At 36.1% G+C, this 20,134-nt stretch overlaps 2 protein-coding genes across 5 annotated transcripts; one reads left to right on the top strand and one right to left on the bottom strand.

The window, feature by feature from the left end:
- Window positions 1-307: 307 nt before the first annotated feature.
- Window positions 308-10,970, top strand: LOC122305391 (mitochondrial import receptor subunit TOM9-2-like). Of its 3 annotated transcripts, none has more exons than XM_043117902.1 (2): window positions 308-795; window positions 10,814-10,970. In XM_043117902.1, the coding sequence occupies exon 1, from the start codon at window positions 440-442 to the stop codon at window positions 752-754; it is 315 nt and encodes a 104-aa protein (XP_042973836.1). In that variant the 5' UTR covers window positions 308-439; the 3' UTR covers window positions 755-795; window positions 10,814-10,970. The 3 variants fall into 3 exon arrangements, with proteins under 3 accessions (XP_042973836.1, XP_042973834.1, XP_042973835.1); XM_043117900.1 differs by lacking the exon at window positions 10,814-10,970 and adding an exon at window positions 10,265-10,523; XM_043117901.1 differs by lacking the exon at window positions 10,814-10,970 and adding an exon at window positions 10,166-10,523.
- A 3,376-nt stretch (window positions 10,971-14,346) lies between these two features.
- LOC122305390 (plasmodesmata-located protein 1-like) lies at window positions 14,347-16,135 on the bottom strand. 2 transcript variants are annotated; one of them, XM_043117898.1, is made up of 3 exons: window positions 15,200-16,135; window positions 14,819-14,938; window positions 14,347-14,575 (listed from the first exon to the last, which is right to left on the bottom strand). In XM_043117898.1, the coding sequence occupies exons 1-3, from the start codon at window positions 15,948-15,950 to the stop codon at window positions 14,568-14,570; spliced, it is 879 nt and encodes a 292-aa protein (XP_042973832.1). In that variant the 5' UTR covers window positions 15,951-16,135; the 3' UTR covers window positions 14,347-14,567. The 2 variants fall into 2 exon arrangements, with proteins under 2 accessions (XP_042973832.1, XP_042973831.1); XM_043117897.1 differs by having other exon boundaries at window positions 14,783-14,938; window positions 15,200-16,134.
- Between the last annotated feature and the right edge of the window lie 3,999 nt (window positions 16,136-20,134).

The following is a 20,134-nucleotide window of genomic DNA, read 5'->3' as shown; positions in this document are numbered from 1 at the left end:
CTAACTTTTTAAAATATTTAAAATAATAATATTTTATTCAACTTTTAACTTTTATCTAAAATATTTTATTTCATCTTATTTCTGAATCTCTTTAATTTTTACTGTTGTTTTAAATAATGAAATGAAAATTTTTTATTTTAAATGAAAGTTTAAAATATTATTTTTTAATATTATTATTTTAAATTTTTTAAAAATTGAATTAAAATTTTTTAAAAATTAAAATATTTATTATATTTTATATAAAATTTTTTAAAAATTATAATAAAATATAAGATGGGGATAAAAATTTTTTGTCTGATTACTTGTCAATTCTGCCTGAAAATACAAGTTGAAGTTTCACTGTTTCGGTGAAGACCAAAACCTTTCTCAGAAGTTGAAACCTTCCCCTCTGTCCCTTCGAGCGGTTCAGCTTCTCAAAACCTTTGTCACTATCTCCTATATGGCGTCGCAACCCCGAAGAGGCGGAGTTTCCCTGCCGGAGAGGCGGGCCGCGAAAAGTGACTCCAACGGCAGCATAATCTCGAAGCTGAGTGGTTCCCCCATCGTGTCGCGAGGCAGGCAGGCAGCTAGCGACGCCGTACTCGTGACCAGGAAGCTTCTGAAGAGCACGGGAAAGGCCGCGTGGATCGCCGGCACGACATTCCTGATCCTGGTAGTACCTCTCATCATCGAGATGGACCGTGAGCAGCAGATGAATGAGCTCGAGCTGCAGCAGGCCAGCCTTCTCGGTACCCCGCCCCAGCCCCAGAAGTGAACCGTAACAAACGAGTATCGGGTCCGTTTGGCGACCATTGGGTACTGATCTTCAACTTAATCTGTGAATCTATCAAGGCTGTGCCGATTTAGAGAGAGACAGATAGAAATAATTTAAAAGGGTTGTATGCTATAGGGTTTGGGATATTGCCTATAATTTATGATGTTAGTACTAGGAGTTTTTGTTTTTCTGTTTTGGGCTTTAAAAAAATGGCCATACTATTCTCTGTTTCCACGGTGATGAAATGCTTGATTTGAGCATTGTGTCCTATTTTCAAATTTCTAATTCATGCTCTTGTTTCCTTCTCCAAATTACTCTTTTATTATCTTAGTACATGGAAAATCCGCATAATTTGTTATGTTTTTGTAGCATGATTCTCTATTTTTGATACAAAAGAAATAAATTTTATTGATTTGAATGAAATAAGCATGGCCTATGTACATAGAAAGTATATAAAAGAATATCTAAATACATTTTAGATTACACAAGTCTCACCTCCATCAATTTTACACAACAAATCATTAATCCTAAGAACTTGTGTGATTGTGTCCCCATGATTCGCAAATCCTCCATATTTGCTTGTACTTCACATTCTGCTCAATTCAATGATGATAGTAATAATCGAAAATTTCGAATGAACTGCAAAGCCTATAGCATGCAATTGATTATACACCAAGTAGAAAACATGGTTCTAGATAGTGCACAGAAGAGTGCTTGGCTATAAACAATCACCTATAGAGATTATTCATAACCCTTATGCTACGGTACAAGGAGTTGACTTAAAAACACAAGTCAAAGTTTCAGAATCATGCTACAAAGATTATTGACTATAGACAAGCGTGCGTGTGTGTGGGTTGGTGCTCCAATGAAGTGAGGGGGAGGTATGGCGTGAGCTTATGGAAATTTAGTAGATGGGGATGGTAGAGTTTCAAAAGTCATATCCGATTTGTAGTTGGAGAGGGTTCTAGAATCAGGTTTTGGCATGATGTTTGATGTGAAGATTGCGCTCTTCATAGGGCATTTCCAGCACTCTATCGTATTGAAACTAACAGTGAGGCTTCTGTGGCAAATATGCGGGTATTTTCTCATGGTTCTTACCAGTGAAATGTCCTTTTTAATAGGGATATTCATGATGGGGAATTGCACACCGTTTCCGAATTTTTCAAGTTATTATACTCCATGGGAAACACTACAGTACAGGAGGATAAGATGCAGTGAAGGGCCAATGATAGTAAAAAATGTACAGTCAGGGCATACTATAAGATCTTGATAGCACTAGGCCAGGTTTCATTCCCTTGAAAGAGGATTTGGAGGTCTCATGTGTCTACTAAAGTAACTTTCTTCGTATGGACTGTTGCTCTTAGAAAGATTTTGACCATAAACAACTTGAGGAAGATGAGACTCATTGTGATGGATTGGTGCTATTTGTGTAAAAAGCATAGAGAATCTAGGGATCACTTATTATTACACTGTGAGGTGACAAAAAGGCTCTGGAATGAGATATTTAAAAGAGTTGATGTTGCTTCGGTAATGCCATTGATGGTGTTGGATTTATTAGCTTGTTGCAAGGAGATTCAAGGTCGTCCTCAAGTGGCGGCAATGTAGAAGATGATTCCGTTGTGTATCATGTGGTGTATGTAGTCGGAAAGAAATGGGCGGTGCTTTGAAGATAGGGAACACACAGTGGCGAAGCTTCAAGCCCCGTTTGGTTGCAACACTCAGCTGAGATCAACTCAGTTCAGTATAATTTTAAACTGAGTCTAATATCTAAACACTCAACTCTTAAATTACTAAACTCATTTTAACTCAAAACCTCTTTACACGTGGGACCCACAATTTTTTTAATTCAACACTTCTTTATATGCGAGATCTACAACATTTTTTAATTTATCATAAATAGTACTAAACTTATTTTAACATCCAAACAAATCTAAACGCATTTTAGATGGGCTTCACATAACTCACTTCACTTATTCAGCTTACTACTATTCATAAAGAACTTAGCTAAAGCTCAACTCAATGTTGAAAACCACCCTAAGTGTGAAACCAGCCCCCCCAAACTTAGCACCATTCTCTAGTTTGTTGTATTAGGCGCCACCCAAGTTCTTGTAGCAAATGATTTCCCCCAAACTCTGCTGCAAATTGCGCACCAAATTTCTCCGAAATCGTAGTTGCTCTCTCCTATAAAAGGGAGAGCTCGATTGTGTAGAGAGTGGGTGGGAAAATACAGAGAAAGAGAGGACGTGAGAGAACATCTGTAGAGTTTTATAATCTTATACAAATTCAGTAAAAGAGGCTTCAGTGGACATATGCAATTTGCTGAACCACTTAAATATCGTCTCGTGTGATTTTGGACAGGCCAGAGGCGCAACAATTGGTATCAGAGTTCTGGATCGTGCTGTCCAGAAATTAAGTTTCCAGAGGCGCAACAATTGGTATCAGAGTTCTGGATCGTGCTGTCCAGAAATTAAGTTGATCGAAATCAACTTTTGACAACTCCAGGGTGTTTCTCGCGTCGAGACGAATCCGTTGCTGTAAACAGAATGAAAAACGGAGGTCGGAGGAGCTCACACGCGTCCCAAGAAGATCGGAGTGTGCATCCAGGCTCCAAATGCGTATCTGGGGGCTGAAGAGGACTGAACCTCACACTCCACACGCCCGGAGGTTGAAGACGCATGACTCGCATGCACCTCACGCGCCCAGAAAGAGGAAGACGCGTGAAGTCCACTCCCTCATGCGACCCCACGCGCCCTAGAAGGCATATGCACGTGTCCTCCACGAGCCCACGCTTCCCCAGTTGCACTGCTGCCCAGCGTGCATCTCACACGCCAGACGATCAGGACCGTTCGTTTTCTAGATCCATTTTGGGCTTGATATAAGCCATTTAGAGTCCGATTTCAACGATCAAATAGTGCTTTCCAACTATTTGGATCATTCTAAACTCATTCGTACGGTTAGAATTTTGAAAATTTGTGTCTAAATTTTCTAAATTCAAATAGAAAGATTTGGAAGAGATAGGAGCTCTGAAAATGTCAGTAGTTCAGAGCTCCGGGCGTCGATCCACAATATCAAATGCCAAGTTTGAAGTTGAGAAGTTTGATAGAACAAGCAACTTCGGCATGTGGCAGTGTGAAGTCATGAACGTTTTGATCCAACAAGAGTTAGATATTGCGTTGAACGGAAAACAAGATGATATGACTGAAAAAGATTGGAAAAAGCTTAATACCCAAGCTTGTATTACAATCCGGTTATGCATTACCAAAGAGCAGAAGTATTTTGTCATGAGAGAGATAAATGCTAAGAAACTTTGGCAGAAATTTGAGGATAAGTTCATGAAGAACAGCATTGAGAGCCGTTTGCACTTGAAGAAAAAACTCTTCATATTCTAATTTCGTGAAGGTATTTCTATGTCTGAACATCTGAATAATTATAACCAAATTCTTGCTGATTTGTTAAACTTGGATGTTGAAATCCAAGATGAAGATAGAGCTTTACTTTTGTTAAATTCCTTACCTGATACATATGAGCATTTAATTACTACTCTACTGTATGAGAAGGAAAATATTAGTTTTAACAATATATCTAGTTCTTTAATTAGCAATGAGTACCGCAAAAATGATAAGTAGGTACAACAAGATACATCAAGTGAAGCGCTAACAGCGAGAGGGAGACCACAATCAAGGTATCCTGGAAAGAAGAAAGGTTTTCAATCGAAAACCCGGGCTATATCACGTGATTTATCAGTCGGAAGAAAACTCGCTAGAGATGAGTGTTCATTTTGTCACAACAAAGGACACTGGAAGAAAGATTGTCCCAAGCTGAAGGGACAACAACAGAATCAACCCACCACAGCTAATGTCGTGGACATAGATGATGATTCGGATTTTGCCTTGACAAGTTCATCATCCATTTGTCATTCCGATGAATGGATTATGGATTCTGGATGTACCTATCACATGTGTCCCAATCGAGATTGGTTTATTGACTTCACAAAGATTGAGGGATGAGCATTACTTATGGGCATTGGCAGTGCCTGTAAGACTCAGGGAATAGGTAGCATTCGGTTAAAGCTGCACGATGGCAGTGTCAAGACTTTGATAGAAGTTCGGTACGTTCCGAACTTGCGGAAGAATCTCATCTTACTGGGATCTCTGGATTCAAAGGGATTCAGAATTACCATTGAAGACGGAACTCTCAAAGTATTAATGGGAGTTCAGGTGGCTATGAAGAGTTTGAGGCGAGGAAACTTGTACTTATTGTAAGGAAGTACTGTTGAAGGAAGAGCTTCGACATGCTGTGAAAAGCTAGATGAGACTGATGTCGACACCACCAATCTTTGGCATATGCGTATGAGAGACACTGGAGAAAAAGTTTTGCAAACACTGGTGAAGCAAAGTTTACTCAAAAGTGCCAAAACTGGTAAATTGTCTTTCTGTGAGCACTGTGTATTGGGAAAACAGAGTCGGATTAAGTTTGGAACCGCTCTACATAATACATGGGGAATACTTGACTATGTACACTCCGATATTTGGGGACCTACCCAAAATGCATATTTGAAAGGTAAGCATTGGTTTGTAACTTTTGTGGATGATTATTCTCGTCATGTGTGGGTGTATACGATGAATGATAAAGATGAAGTGCTGAAAATCTTCATTGATTGGAATAAAATGGTTGAGACTCAGACCGGCACAAAGATCAAGCGGCTCAGATTTGATAATAGAGGTGAGTACATTTCAGACCCCTTCATGGAAGTATGCCGGAGAGAGGGAATTGTAAGACACTTTACGGTACGAGATACACCGCAGTAGAACTGTGTGACAGAACGGATGAATCGTATTTTATTAGAAAAAGTACGATGTATGTTACTGGATGTTGGATTCAGTAAATAATTTTGGGCTGAAGCTGTGACATATGCTTGCCACCTCATCAACTGACTACCTGCAGCTGCCAATGACGGGAAGACACCCATTGAAATGTGGAAAGCTTACTATCATGCTCAAGGAAGTAAGCTTGACCCTAGAGCCAAGAAAGCAAAATTCTTAAGTTTTAGTACTGGACTATCAATCTCATCTTGTTCGTGCTCTCTATTTGTTTCTCCTGAATCATTTTGAGTGGAAAACTCTACCTTTTGCGAATCACCAGGTGTTTCGCTATCATGACTGCCTACATTTGAATCTTTATGCTTATGTAACTTAAGCATCTTAGACTCGTTGAATGTTACATCTATATGGATGATAACCTTCTTAGACTCTATGTACTTTATGTACCAGAGTCTATACCCTTTTACACCAGTACTAAAACTTAAAAATTTTATTTTTTTGGCTCTAGGGTCAAGCTTATTTCCTTGTGCATGACAGTAAGCAGGACATCAAAAAATGTGTAAAAAGTCATAATCAGTAGCATGATTACCTTTTCACATTTCAATGCGTGTCTTCCCGTCATTGGCAACTGCAGGTAGTCGGTTGATGAGGTGGCAAGCATATGTCATAGCTTCAGCCCAAAATTGTTTACTGAATCCAGCGTCCAGTAACATACATCGCACTTTTTCTAATAAAGTACGATTCATCCGTTTTGCCACACCGTTCTGCTGCAGTGTACCTTGTACCGTGAAGTGTCTTACAATTCCCTCTCTCCGGCATACTTCCATGAAAGGGTCTGAAGTGTACTCACCTCCATTATCAGATTTGAGCCACTTGATTTTTCTGCTGGTCTGAGTTTCAACCATTTTCTTCCAATCAAGGAAGATTTTCAGCACTTCATCTTTATTCTTCATCGTATACACCCACACATGACGACAATAATCATCTACAAAAATTACAAACCAATGCTTACCTCCCAAAGATGCATTTTGGGTAGGTCCCCAAACATCGGAGTGTACATAGTCAAGTATTCCCTGTGTATTATGTACATCAGTTCCAAACTTGATTCGACTCTGTTTCCCCAATACACAGTGCTCACAGAAAGACAGTTTACCAGTTTTGGCACCTTTGAGTAAGCCTTGCTTCACCAGTATTTGCAAAGCTTTTTCTCCAGCGTGTCCCATACGCATATTTTAAAGATTGATGGTGTCGGCATCAGTCTTATCTAGCTTCTCACAGCATGCGGAAGCTCTTCCTTCAACAGTACTTCCTTGCAATAAGTACAAGTTTCCTCGCCTCAAACCCTTCATAGCCACCTGAACTCCCATTAGTACTTTAAAAGTTCCGTCTTTAATGGTGATTTTGAATCCTTTCGAATTCAGAGATCCCAGTGAGATGAGATTCTTCTGCAAGTTCGAAACGTACCGAACTTTTATCAGAGTCTTGATGCTACCATCGTGCAGTTTTAACCGAATGCTACCTATTCCCTGAGTCTTACAAGCACTGCCATTGTCCATAAGTACTGCTCCACCTTCAATCTTTGTGAAATCAGTAAATCAGTCTTGATTGGGACACATGTGATAGGTACATCCGGAATCCATAATCCATTCATCGGAATGACAAATGGATGATGAACTTGTCAAGGCAAAATCTGAATCATCATCTATGTCCACGACTTTGACTGTGGTGGGTTGATTTTGCTGTTGTTCCTTCAGCTTGGGACAATCTTTCTTCCAGTGTCTTTTGTTGTGACAAAAGGAACACTCATCTCTAGCGAGTTTTCTTTCGACTGATGAACCACGTGATGTGGCCCGGGTTTTCGATTGAAAACCTTTCTTCTTTCCGAGATATCTTGATTGTGGTCTCCCTCTTGCTGTTAGTGCTTCACTTGATGTATCTTGTTGTACCTGTTTATCCTTTTTGCGGTACTCATTGCTAATTAAAGAACTGGATACATCGTCAAACTTATATTTTCCTTCTCATACAGTAGAGTAGTAATTAAATGCTCATATGTATCAGGTAAGGAATTTAACAAAAATAAAGCTTTATCTTCATCTTGGATTTCAACATCCAAGTTTAACAAATCAGCAAGAATTTGGTTATAACTATTCAGATGTTCAGACATGGAAATACCTTCATGAAATTGGAATCTGAAGAGCTTTTTCTTCAAGTGCAAACGGCTCTCAATGCTTTTCTTCATGAACTTATCCTTCAATTTCTGCCAAATTTCTTAGCATTTATATCTCTCATGACAAAATACTTATGTTATTTAGTAATGCATAATTGGATTGTAATACAAGCTTGGATATTAAGCTTCTTCCAATCTTTTTCAGTTATATCATCTGGTTTTCCGACCAACGTAATATCCACCTCTTATTGGATCAAAACGTCCATGACTTCACACTGCCACATGCCGAAGTTGCTTGTTCCATCGAATTTCTCAGCTTCAAACTTGTCATTTGACAATGTAGATCGACGCCCAGAGCTACTGGCATTTTCAGAGCTCTTATCTATTCTAAATCTTTCTATTTGAATTTAGAAAATTTAGACACAAAATTTCAAAATCCTAACCGTACGGATGAGTCCGGAATGATCCAAATAGTTGGAAAGTACTATTTGATCGTTGAAATCAGACTCCAAATGGCTTAGATCAAGCCCAAAATGGATCTGGAAAACGAACGGTCTTGATCATCTGGCGCGTGAGATGCATGTGCCGCATCAGTGCGATTGGGAAAGCGTGGGCACGTGGAGGACATGCGTATATACCTTCTAGGGCGCATGAGGGCGTGGACTTCACACGTCTTCCTCCTTCTGGGCGCATGAGGTGCGTGCGAGTCACGCGTCTTCAACCTCAGGGCGCGTGGAGCGAGAGGTTCAGTCGTTTTCAACCTCCAGATGCGCGTTTGGCGCGTGGATCCACGCTCCGACCTTCTTGGGGCGCGTGTGAGCTCTTCCGACCTTTGTTTTCGATTCCGTTTGCGGCAACGAATTCGTTTCGACGCGAGGAACACCTTGCAGTTGTCAAAAGTTGATTTTAATCAACTTAATTTCTGGACAACGTGAACCAGAGCTCTGATACTAATTGTTGCGCCTCTGGCCTGTCCAAAATCACACAAGACGATATTTAAGTGGTTCAACAAATTGCCTATGTCCACTGGAGCCTCTTTTACTGAATTTGTACGAGATTACAAAACTCTACAAATTTTCTATCACGTCCTCTCTTTCTCTGTGTTTTCCCACCCACTCTCTACACAACTGAGCTCTTCCTTTTATAGGGGAGAGCAGTTATGATTTTGGAGGAATTCGGTGCAGCAATTTGCGGCAGAGTTGGGGGGCGTCATTTGCTACAGGAACTTGGGTGGCGCCTAATACAACAAAATAAAGGATGGTGCTGAGTTTGGGGGGCTGTTTTCACACTTAGGGTGGTTTTCAACAGTGAGTTGAGCTTTAGCTGAGTTCTTTATGAATAGTAGTAAGCTGAGTAAGTGGAGTGAGTTATGTAGGGCCCATCTAAAAAGTGTTGAGTTAAAAAAGTTGTAGGTTTCACGTGTAAAGAGGTTTTGAGTTAAGATGAGTTTAGTAATTTGAGAGTTAAGTGTTTGGATGTTAGACTCAGTTTAAAATTATACTGAACTGAGTTGATCTCAGTTGAGTATTGCAACCAAACGGGGCTTGAAGCTTAGCCACTGTGTGTTCCCTATCTTCAAAGTACCGCTCATTTCTTTCCGACTACATACACCATATGATACACAACGGAATCATCTTCTACATTGCCGCCACTTGAGGACGACCTTGAACCTCCTTGCAATACGATAGAGTGCTGGAAATGTCCTATGAAGAGCGCAATCTTCACATCATGCCAAAACCTGATTCTAGAACCCTCTCTAACCACAAACCGGATATGCCTTTTGAAACTCTACCATCCCCACATAATAAATTTCCATAAGCACACGCCATACCTCCCCCTCACTTCATTAGAGTATCAACCCCCACGCGCGCACCCTTGTCTATAGTCAATAATCTTTGTAGCATGATTCTGAAACTTTGACTTGTGTTTTTAAGTCAACTCCTTCTACTGTAGCATAAGGGTTATGAATAATCTCTGTAGGTGATTGTTTATAGCCAAGCACTCTTCTGTGCACAATCTAGAACCATGTTTTCTGCTTGGTGTATAATCAGTTGCATGCTATAGGCTTTGCAGTTCATTCGAAGTTTTCGATTATTACTATCATCATTGAATTAAGCAGAATGTGAAGTACAAGCAAATATGGAGGATTTGCGAATCATAGGGACACAATCACACAAGTTCTTAGGATCAATGATTTGTTGTGTAAAATTGATGGAGGTGAGACTTGAGTTATTGGCAAACTTAAATATCTAGTGTAGTCGATAAAAACCAAACAGTTTGTCCAGCTCGCTGTGAGGTCAGTTTCTTTACAGTTGGAGCGAATAGAAGAATTACTAATTCAGTCAATTCCATAATTTTTGAACCAGTGGCCATAAGTAGGCATAGTGAAAATTCGTACTGAATTCGAGGTTTATGCTGATTTAGTTTTCCCGAAAGTTATATTGTTGGGAGAGGGGAGGCGTAGGGGTTCTTTTGAATGCACCTGAAGACATCTCGTATGTTCTCAAATATGGAATAATGCAGAAGAAGCAGTGGTACAATGTCCGTTAGCTTCAAGCTCGGTGATTTTCATGCGACTTGTTTGACAAGATGAATGCAAGATCCACCAATGAAAAGGAGAAAAAAAAAAAGAGAACAATATAAACATTAAGGTAGAACCTTTTGGGGAGGGTTGGAATATTTAGGCATGTTTTCTGTTGCCAAATAACTGTTTCTGTTCAAACTGAATATGATGTTACTCATTTAAGAAATCTTTAATTGTTGGATTCTTGTCTCTTGCAAAGCCTTTTTTCTTTTAATCATTTATCTTTTATTTTTAATATCCTTTTTTTTTATCCGTTCGAAGTCATGGTAGCTGGTATTTGCCAAGTGTTTCAATTTGGTTTGCTTGTAAGAAGGGCCTGTGATCTGTGTTTGACTTGTAAATTTTGATAATGGTGTGCACCTGTTAATAGTTGTATGATTATTTATCCAAAAAAAAAAAAAAATGATAATGTTGTATCATGCGACTTGCAAGTACGCTAAGGATTAATAATGGCCGAATAACATTGTTAAATAGTGATTTCCTGCCAGCATGTCAATCTACTGCCGCATAGAAGATTCAAATTGGGTGACAATGCTGGAAGATTGAGTGGATAGAGACGTAGACGGGTAGTTAATTTCCTATGCGAAGTATCTCAATGGGACAGATTGTTATGAAATCAATATTTAAATGTTTTTTTATCCTTTTTATGCTCCCTTTTGCTCCTCTTCATTCATTCTCTGATACTTATTTTTTCTTGTGTTGGTTCGGAAATCAGAAGTCAGTTTTCAGCTCTTAAAGTTGGGCCATGTTTGTGTGATATGAGCTTTTAAGAGAAAATGAAGACCTATGAAACCCCACAACCAACCACCCCCCCCCCCCCCCCCCCCCCCCCCCCCCCGGCGGAAAATCCATCTTGGCCAACTCGATATGGTAATCTTTTAGGCAGGGACGGGTATGGGAAACATGCAGGTGGTATATTGTCTAGAGTTACTCATCTCTCTTCTTCGAATCTTCTGAACTACCTAGAACCCCATCGACCCATGTTTGAATATATTTTTGAAGAGGCCTTTTAGTTCTGGTCATTCATGGGCTATTTTTCCATATTCAATAGCACAGAGTATAAACTGCTCTTTCGGCCATTGGCTAGGTACCCATTATACGTGTATTTTTTTTCCAGGAAAATAAATAAAGGAATAGATCATCTGGGAAGGGGTCCCCTAGGGTGGTAGGACCTGAGACATTGTGGGCAGGGCGGCAAAAGCCAGCAAGGCAGAGGTCCGATCTTTGAATGGTCAGGATGTCTTCACGCCCATTCAACAAGCCGCCTCACCCTTATTGCTTGGCTTACCGTCTAGTGTAATTTTTTTTTTTTTTTTTTCAATTCTTTTTTCACAATTTTTTAATCACTTTCTTAATCATTAAATAAAAAAAAAATACACCAATACACTTAAAATGACTTTCTTAATCATTAAATAAAAAAAATTTAAAAAAATATATTTTTCTCGGTACCCTTGAGCAGTACCGCCCAGCGGCAAACTAGCTTTTTCCAAGTTTGAATGCCGACCCTTTTGACCGCTTTTGTGAAATGTCAGTAAAGTTTTTTTATTACTTAATTATTAAGAAAATAATTTTAAGTATATTGATATATATTTTTAAATTTTTAAAAAGAGTTAAATATATAAAAATATGAAAAAAATACAAATATATTAACGGTTAAATAGAATAGTGCTACTTAGGCTACACCTTTACCAATACTCTATCAGCCGTGTTAATTTGTCTCATGGTTTGGTAGTAGAGAATATTTTAATATTATTATTATTTTAAAATTTAAAAAAATTAAGAAAAAATTAAATTATTTATTATATTTTATATAAAAATTTGAAAAAATTATAATAATAAAATAAAAATTTTAAATTTAAGATGAGAATTTTTAAGTGCTAAACTAACAAACTCTGAGCTTGGATGTCCCTCCCGACTTGTCTCTACTGTCAACATCTGTATTCTTCGTTGGCATTGATGCTACAATCCTTCTGTAAAAATTTCATAACTGATGCTAGGTACTAATAGTTAATCAACCCAGTGCAGCAGTCTCGGGGTCCCTGTTTACTGCTTATAAAAAAGAACGGTGCTACTATGTTGTCTAGAGTGCACTGTTTCATTTGACCGCACGGTCAATTTTTTTTATTTTTTATTTTAAATTTTTTTAATATATTTAAATATTTTAAAAAATATAAAATAATATTAATATATTTAAAATCACTTTATTAATTATTAAATAAAAAAATTTAATTTAATTTTTTTTTATGTGACTAGGAGTCACTTTGACGGGCACTCGGAGAGGGCACAAGCATTTTCTTATAAAAAATGCAAGTTCAGTTTCTTTAATAGGTAATGATAAGCATACCACCGCTACTTTATTATTAAAGTGTATTTAAATTTTTTATTATTTTATTTTAAATATTTTTTTAACATTATTAATTATTAAAAAGAGAAAAAATATATAATTTAATTAATATTTACTTTTTTAATTATTAAATAAAATAAAAATTTAAAAATAATAAAACTTATCATTATTTTTTATTTAATATGAGACAAGAAAATAAGACCTTGAGGGGCATTAAGTATTCAATTATTTTGTCCAGTTGATTTGACATATAAGCTTACTTTTTCTTGATTGCGACTTATATTTTTTGTTTGTTTATTTATTTATTTTTATCAATTCGATTGATCGGACCGCGTTTGCATGATTGTGTTGATTGCGGGGCGATATCAGTCCTCTTTAAACGGTAAAATATTTCATTTTATTTTATTATATATTTTAATTTTTTTATATAAAATATAATAAATAATTTAATTATTTTTAAAATTTTAAAATAATAAATAATAATAATAATAATTTATTTAATTTTTATCTTAATTCATTTCAATTCAAACATAATAAAAGTAAAAATCAACCTTAGTATTGAAATTTGAAACCGCAACCAAATAAAGTAATACTTATTGTAACTAAAGTCCGTCTAAAGTGATTTTAAAACGTGTTGGTGATTATGAGGTTCTTTATCTTTTGTCGAGAGGAAACGTAAGAACAATCTCGATCATGGATGGACACGTTGGAATTTTATGTCGTTTTGGAGACAGATGGCTACTTTATCATTTTGTACTGTCTACACTGTTTCCCCAACCCACAGATACAAAGAAAAATGAAAAACAAGGAAGATTTATATTGGCCCATCTCATTACTTAATTACGAAGGTATGAGGTAATAATCTTATTGAAAATCATTCGTGGACCAATTACAAACTGCCAACTAAACATGGAAAAAGCATCAACATTTAATACTTGGTTTTGCTTGATCATTAAAATTTTTTTTTATAAAAATTTTAAGTTTTTAATATTATTATTATTTTAAGATTTAAAAAAATTCAAGAAAAAATTAAATTACTTATTATATTTTATATAGAGATTTAAAAAAATTATAATAATAAGATAAAAATTTTGTATTTAAAATAAAAAATCTTGATAACTAAACAGTACTGAATGTCTTGAGTAGATTTGTGGGCTTATTTGGTTGAAAGTTTTATTGAGAGATTTTGAAATGACAACTGGGATTTGGACACATATCATATAGAAATAGAGTTTGAGTGACAGAAGCAAGCTTCTAATAGTCTAGTCTTACCGATATCTCATCATATGAGAGTAAACCACAACTTGTTTTCACACACAAATGACAAATCCACCAACTCGTTTTCACACACAAATTCATCAACTTTTTCAGCATGTTCAGAAAAGAAAAAACACAGGTCACTTTTACATATATTCTCTACATTTTATTGATGTGATTGATTAAAATAATTATTTTATATTAAAAAAATTAACACAACTAATTACATTAATAAAATATATAAAATAAATGCACATAAAATTTTAATTTTGAGCAAAATTATGAAACTTTGTCACTGATTACCAGTACAGCCAAAATCCATGCAAATAAAGGAAGTGATTATTGCCAAGCAACGGTTTTAAGTTTCATTTATGGATATGCCTGCAAGGTATAGATATGAAGAAAAAACTGCAAGCCAAGGAAGCAAAATATTGTGAGATTCACATTCAGTCTGGCTCTATAAATCTTTGTACATCAGAACAAACTGCAATTAAAGTTGAGTTGAAGGGGATAGATACCTTATCCCCTCACATTCCCCAATAAATTTCTGCCTAACTTTTACTTTCTTTCTCTTGTGATGTCAAAACATCAGACCACCAATCTTATAAAGCATTGCAAACTTCAAAACCCATCTCACCCTCTCAATCATCTGCACAAAAAATTAAGTTTTTGTTGTTTGCAAGATTAATGTGCAATTCATTATGATATGTCATTTTTTTTTTTTTTATCATTGTGAAATCTTATTTTTAACAATGTATTCGATGTCTCACTTGCAAATAATTTGTTTTTTCTGCATATTTATAGTAACCGTTGAATCTGTGAACATATATAAAGGGAAATGTTGTGGGAGACTAACATATAATTAGCAGTGTAGCTCAGCCTCCATGCTTACCACCTCGTTTCTTCATCACTGATTTAACAAACAGGAAAAAAACTGTAATGAAGCCACAAGCTGCCAAACCTCCAACTGCAAGAGCCACTGTCCTCTGTGTGTGTCGTTGCTCCTCGTTCCCTATACAAATGAAACATACCATTCACAGGTATCAAAAAACAAACTTTTACCCCTTAAATTCCCACAGGAGAAGAGCCACCTAGCTAAACCTCTCTCTCTCTCTCTCTCTCTCTCTCTCTCTCTCTCTCTCTCCAATTATAAACTGTAAACTGTTTTTTAGTATCTGTCCATGTAGGAGGGGGAAAAAAGTAAAACACTTGCTGTCATTCAACAGATTAAGGAGATGAAGCTTGCATATGTAGAGTTGATTTATAAGTTTACCTGATGATGAAGATATGCTGGGGACGCCTTTTGGGTAATAGCTGTAGCTGACATAGCACTTTTGTAGATACACTTGCCCAGAGATGGATTCACCACAGTCAGCTTTGGCCCTCTCCACTGCACTACTCACACAATCCCCACAATCATCACTGCCTAAATCGCCCTCACACTGCCCCAACACGTAAACCGATTCATATCTCCCTGTGTAAAACAAACCCCCCGTGCTAGCATCAGTCTTAACCCCACTCTCCACCATATCAAAGGCCGTGTTCCTCTTTTGATCAAACCCAGCTTCACTTGCTTGAGTTGATCCACACACCTTGTACAGAAATTCAGTGTCAGAAACTTGTTTGAACCCAGCAACCTCATACCGCACATAACACCCGTTGAGTTGAATTCTAGCTGCTACAGCTTTGCCACATCGCTTGTCTGCCGTATCTGATATCTTGCTCACGCAGTTGAAGCACTCGGGGAGCGTGAGGTCCCCTCTGCATTGGTAAAGACCCATGATGCTATTTTGATCTGCACCTGAGTTGGTAGAGGAGAAAGTCTTCTGTGAAGACAGTGAAACCAAAGAAGACAAGAGGGTCTTGAGGTTTTGTGAGTAAATCCCAGTTGAGTCCTGGAACTTCTGCTCTGCACAGCCCTTGAAGACCAAGTTTGTGTAGTCTGCTGCACTTTCAGCACAGGGAAAGAACGAGGAAAGCATAGAAATAGAAAATATAGAGAAGAGTGTTCTGGGCAAATCCATCTGGAAAGTTGTGAAATTTTTGTTTCTACGCCATGGACGGTTTTGGGGAAGGTGTTGGGAGCTAGCTTGTATTGATGAACGGGTGTGAGTTTTTTGAGTATTTCTATATGGAGAGTGGGGGAGTGGGCTTGCTGGTGTTCTCGGTGGAGTTGGGAGCTTGTTGGGCAAGTTTGTCTGGCCTTTCTGCCTTTATAAGTTTGAGTTCAGCTACGCGCACAGTCACTTAAGTTTGAGTTCAGCTACGCGCACAGTCACTTTGTATTTTTTATGTATTTTATTAATTTAATTAATTAAAATAATTATTTTATATTAAAAAAATTTAATGCAACCGATCAAATAAAATATATAAAAAATATATAAAAATAATTACAGATAAAATTTTTATGTAAGTTTTAGTTTTTCGATGCACTTCTCCACGGATAGATTTGGGTTTTCAAATATTAACTAAAGTTAGATTATTATGGTGCCATGGTAAATGAGAATAGGCTAGGCTATCCATAATTGTCCCAATAATAAACCATGTAGGTCAAATGACATGGAAACATTTCCCTAAAAACTGTAGGGACTGAGGATCCCTATACCAAAAAGCATAAATAATGTAAAGTACTTACTGCCCTGAATTTACTCCATAAGAATGCATTGACTATTAGTTCTGTAATAGCCTGCTAGAAATTTAATTGTGAAATTTCTATTAATTTTAGGAACCTCGTGAAAACTTCACGAGTCCATTAATCGTATAGGTTTTTGTCTAACTATATAGTTAGTGTTATTATTTACTATAGTATCAGAAGTGTGTTTTTGATTATTGGAGATAGTTAGAAGTGTCAAAATGTATTATGGTTTGTGCCATTAGACTCGGAGGGCTATTTAAAGTCTTATGGCGCAATAACATTTTTTCATATTTTCGGACAAAACGTCTGTTCAAAACTGTAGATATTATTGGATAAAAAGAAATATCTTGAGGTAATTTTCATGAATATTATTGGGTAAAAATATTTTGAATTGATTTTTATAGATATTATTAGATAAAAATATCTTAAATTGATTTTTTGTAGATACTATTGGATAGAATATTATGAGATAATTTTTTATAGATATTTTGGGTAGGAGAAAACTACACTCAACTCTCAACTCCAGCCTCATCTCTTCCATATCTCATCCATAAGTATCTCCAGCCACCTCTCCCCACGAAATTATCTTCATTTACACTTTCCATTGAAAGAATATCAAACACTCTCTCTCGGACAGCTTTTAGGAGGTATTTTACACGCCAATTTCGAAGCTGTTGTAAGTGTTTTATCATAAACTCTCTTTCATATAAGCTGTTCCTTTTTTAGTCTAATTTACATGGATATCTTATTTACCCCATTTGAAGATCATTTGATCAGTAAAATATTGTATAAACTATAGAAAGGTCATTCTGGGAGGTAAACTGGAGAATATGTTATAGTTTGGAGTTTTTGACCAAGCTAATGGATAGATATTGGTCCGAAATTTTTATGGAGTATTGTTAACATGTATATATGACTATTGGTTGAGGATTTTTGCATGATTAAAGGTTTTGATGAAAGATTTTCTTAGATTTAGAAACTGGAAGAGGAAAAACAGTTTCTGTTTTGAGAAAGTTTAACTCTTTGGTGGTCTAAACCTATTCTAATGACTTTGATAATTTTATTGGAGGATCCTAAACATCTTATATACATGTTATATTATTATTTTGAAGATATTTGATATTAGTTTCAAAGATATGAAATTTTATGCAAAGAGATATTCAGATAAGCCAAAGTGTGGATATTCTTGGCTAAATTTATGTTTTGGTTAATTTCTAACCATGTGATCTTGAATTAGAAGCTTATATATGTTTTAGGACATCTTTTTAAACCATGTAATGGTTTGGTTTGAAGATCATATATTTATAAGTCATAGATCAAGAGATTTATCAAAACTAGTTGAGGAAAAAGTTTATGTTTTTGGACTAAGTGTAAAACCAAAAACTCCAAATGTTATTTTGTGATTTTGGTGACTTTAGTTTGATGATTTAAAGCATGGTTGATGTTAGGATGATATTATGAATATGTTAGAAGTAAGATTTGATTTTTTGAAATTCTTGGAGATGTTTTGATTTAAGGTCAAAACTTGTGATTCAAGTGCTTGGATCTTTTTACAAAAACGTTTGGTGTTGATTATTAGCTTTTTCTAAATGGATGTTTTAAGTATGGTTTTGAACTTAGGATTGGAAGATGTTTGTTGCAAAATTTTGGTTTAAGCATGAGTTTTGAAGTTGGAAGGAATTGCAACAAAAATCAAGGGAAATGGCCTATGGATGTTTCGACCATAGTGTGTTCTTCATAGTTGTGTTTTGTTTTAAATTTTTCTGAGTTGATATTTAAGTTTAGGACAAAATTTACATGAGGAATGTAAATTTTAGAAACTTTTGGAGTTAGTATGCAAAATCCTTAAGTTATGGGTAAAATGGTCATTTTCCCACATGTAGAGAGTAAAATGAAAATTTTACTCTTTAAGTTAGTATTTTCCATATTTCAAATATTTAGTGATTTAGTTCTAACTTTTAGAATCACTAATTACAGTTCCTCGTGGTCGCACTTGAAGTTTTATAAGAAATGCGGAGATCAAGATAAGTTAGTTTTTAACTTACTAGCAGTCTACTGTGTATGTGTGCTAAGTAAAGGAACTACAGTGTATGTATGTATGTTATCATATATGTCATGCCATGCCAAGTTATCACGTAATTGTCTATTATACAGAATTTATTCTGTCGTCAATTTTTATCTGTTACATAATATATTCTGTCATGTATTACTGTACCTTACAAGTACGTCATGCTAAGTATGCCATCTATTACATGTATGTCAAGTCATGTAATATTCACTGTTGCAAATATGTCATGTTAAATATGTTGTCTATTATATGTTATGCAATGTTACGAAATATTTCTATCTCAAGTTGGTTATGTATTTCAAGTTATATTCAAGTCACGTTATGTTACGTCAGGATTTCAGTCATTTCGTATTCCAGTCACATTTCATCTTGATTACTTATGTATGGGGTCACAGCAATTGTGACGCATACACTACGTGAGACACAACAATTGTGTCACGTAGAATAAATGGGGCCACAACAACTGTGGAGTATGTATTTAAACAGTTAAAGAATAAGTTTCCGTAGAATACATGGGGCCACAACAACTGTGGAGTATGTATTTTTCATGTTAAGTCAAGTTTGTGTAGAATACATGGGGCCACAACAACTGTGGAGTATGTATTTTTCATGTTAAGTCAAGTTTGTGTAGAATATATGAGGCCACAACAACTGTGGAGTATGTATTTACACGTAGAATACATGGGGCCACAACAACTGTGGAGTATGTATTTTTCATGTTAAGTCAAGTTTCAGGTCAAATTCATGTCAAGTCAAGTTCATGTCAAGTCAAGTTCAGTTCATGTTTCAATTTAAGTTATGTCAATTATGTTATGTTGTATGCCAACTTATGCTTTAATTACTTATGAATTTGATTATGCATTTATACTTTTACTGTCATGCATGCATCATTAGCTTGTGTGGAAGTTTTTTGTTAACTTACTGAGATTTGTAATCAAATCTCACTTTGGTAGTCCCAACTACCATTCCCCCCGAATGGTAGATCTTGTTACAGGACCTGAAGGAGAATCAGGAGCTGATCAACTAGACACAGTTGACTAAGCGATGGTGCGACGTCAATGTTAATATAATAGTTAACGTAAATTACTACTTGTACAATGGAGTTGCATTTTTAGTATTTTTTGGATCATAACCATTTTGGACTAGTGTTGTGATCTACTCAATGAGTCTTTATGTATGAAGTATGTTTTAAGTATTTGGGATATTTTCAATTTGGTGCATAGTATTGCTAAAGAAAAAAAATTATCTGCTGCGAATATTGCATAATGTTAGATGCATGTTAGGAACATTGCATCTTATATGTCATGAACGGGGGCAGGTAACCTTGTGTTGCATGTCTCGACGCTTCAAATGTCCGTCCAATCCCAAACGGAATTTGGGGGCGTCACAAGTTCTTTTAGACAAATGATGAATATGATTCACAACAAAAAAATTATTAAATAGATAGTGTATTTATATGTTGAAAATGACCAAAATTCGTTATATTTACATTGAGTAGTTCAAAG

Source organism: Carya illinoinensis, chromosome 3 (genome assembly GCF_018687715.1).
Source record: "Carya illinoinensis cultivar Pawnee chromosome 3, C.illinoinensisPawnee_v1, whole genome shotgun sequence".
NCBI classification, from domain to species: Eukaryota; Viridiplantae; Streptophyta; class Magnoliopsida; order Fagales; family Juglandaceae; genus Carya; species Carya illinoinensis.
Note: the sequence above shows the minus strand (reverse complement) of the source record. Positions and strands in the feature narration are given on the sequence as shown.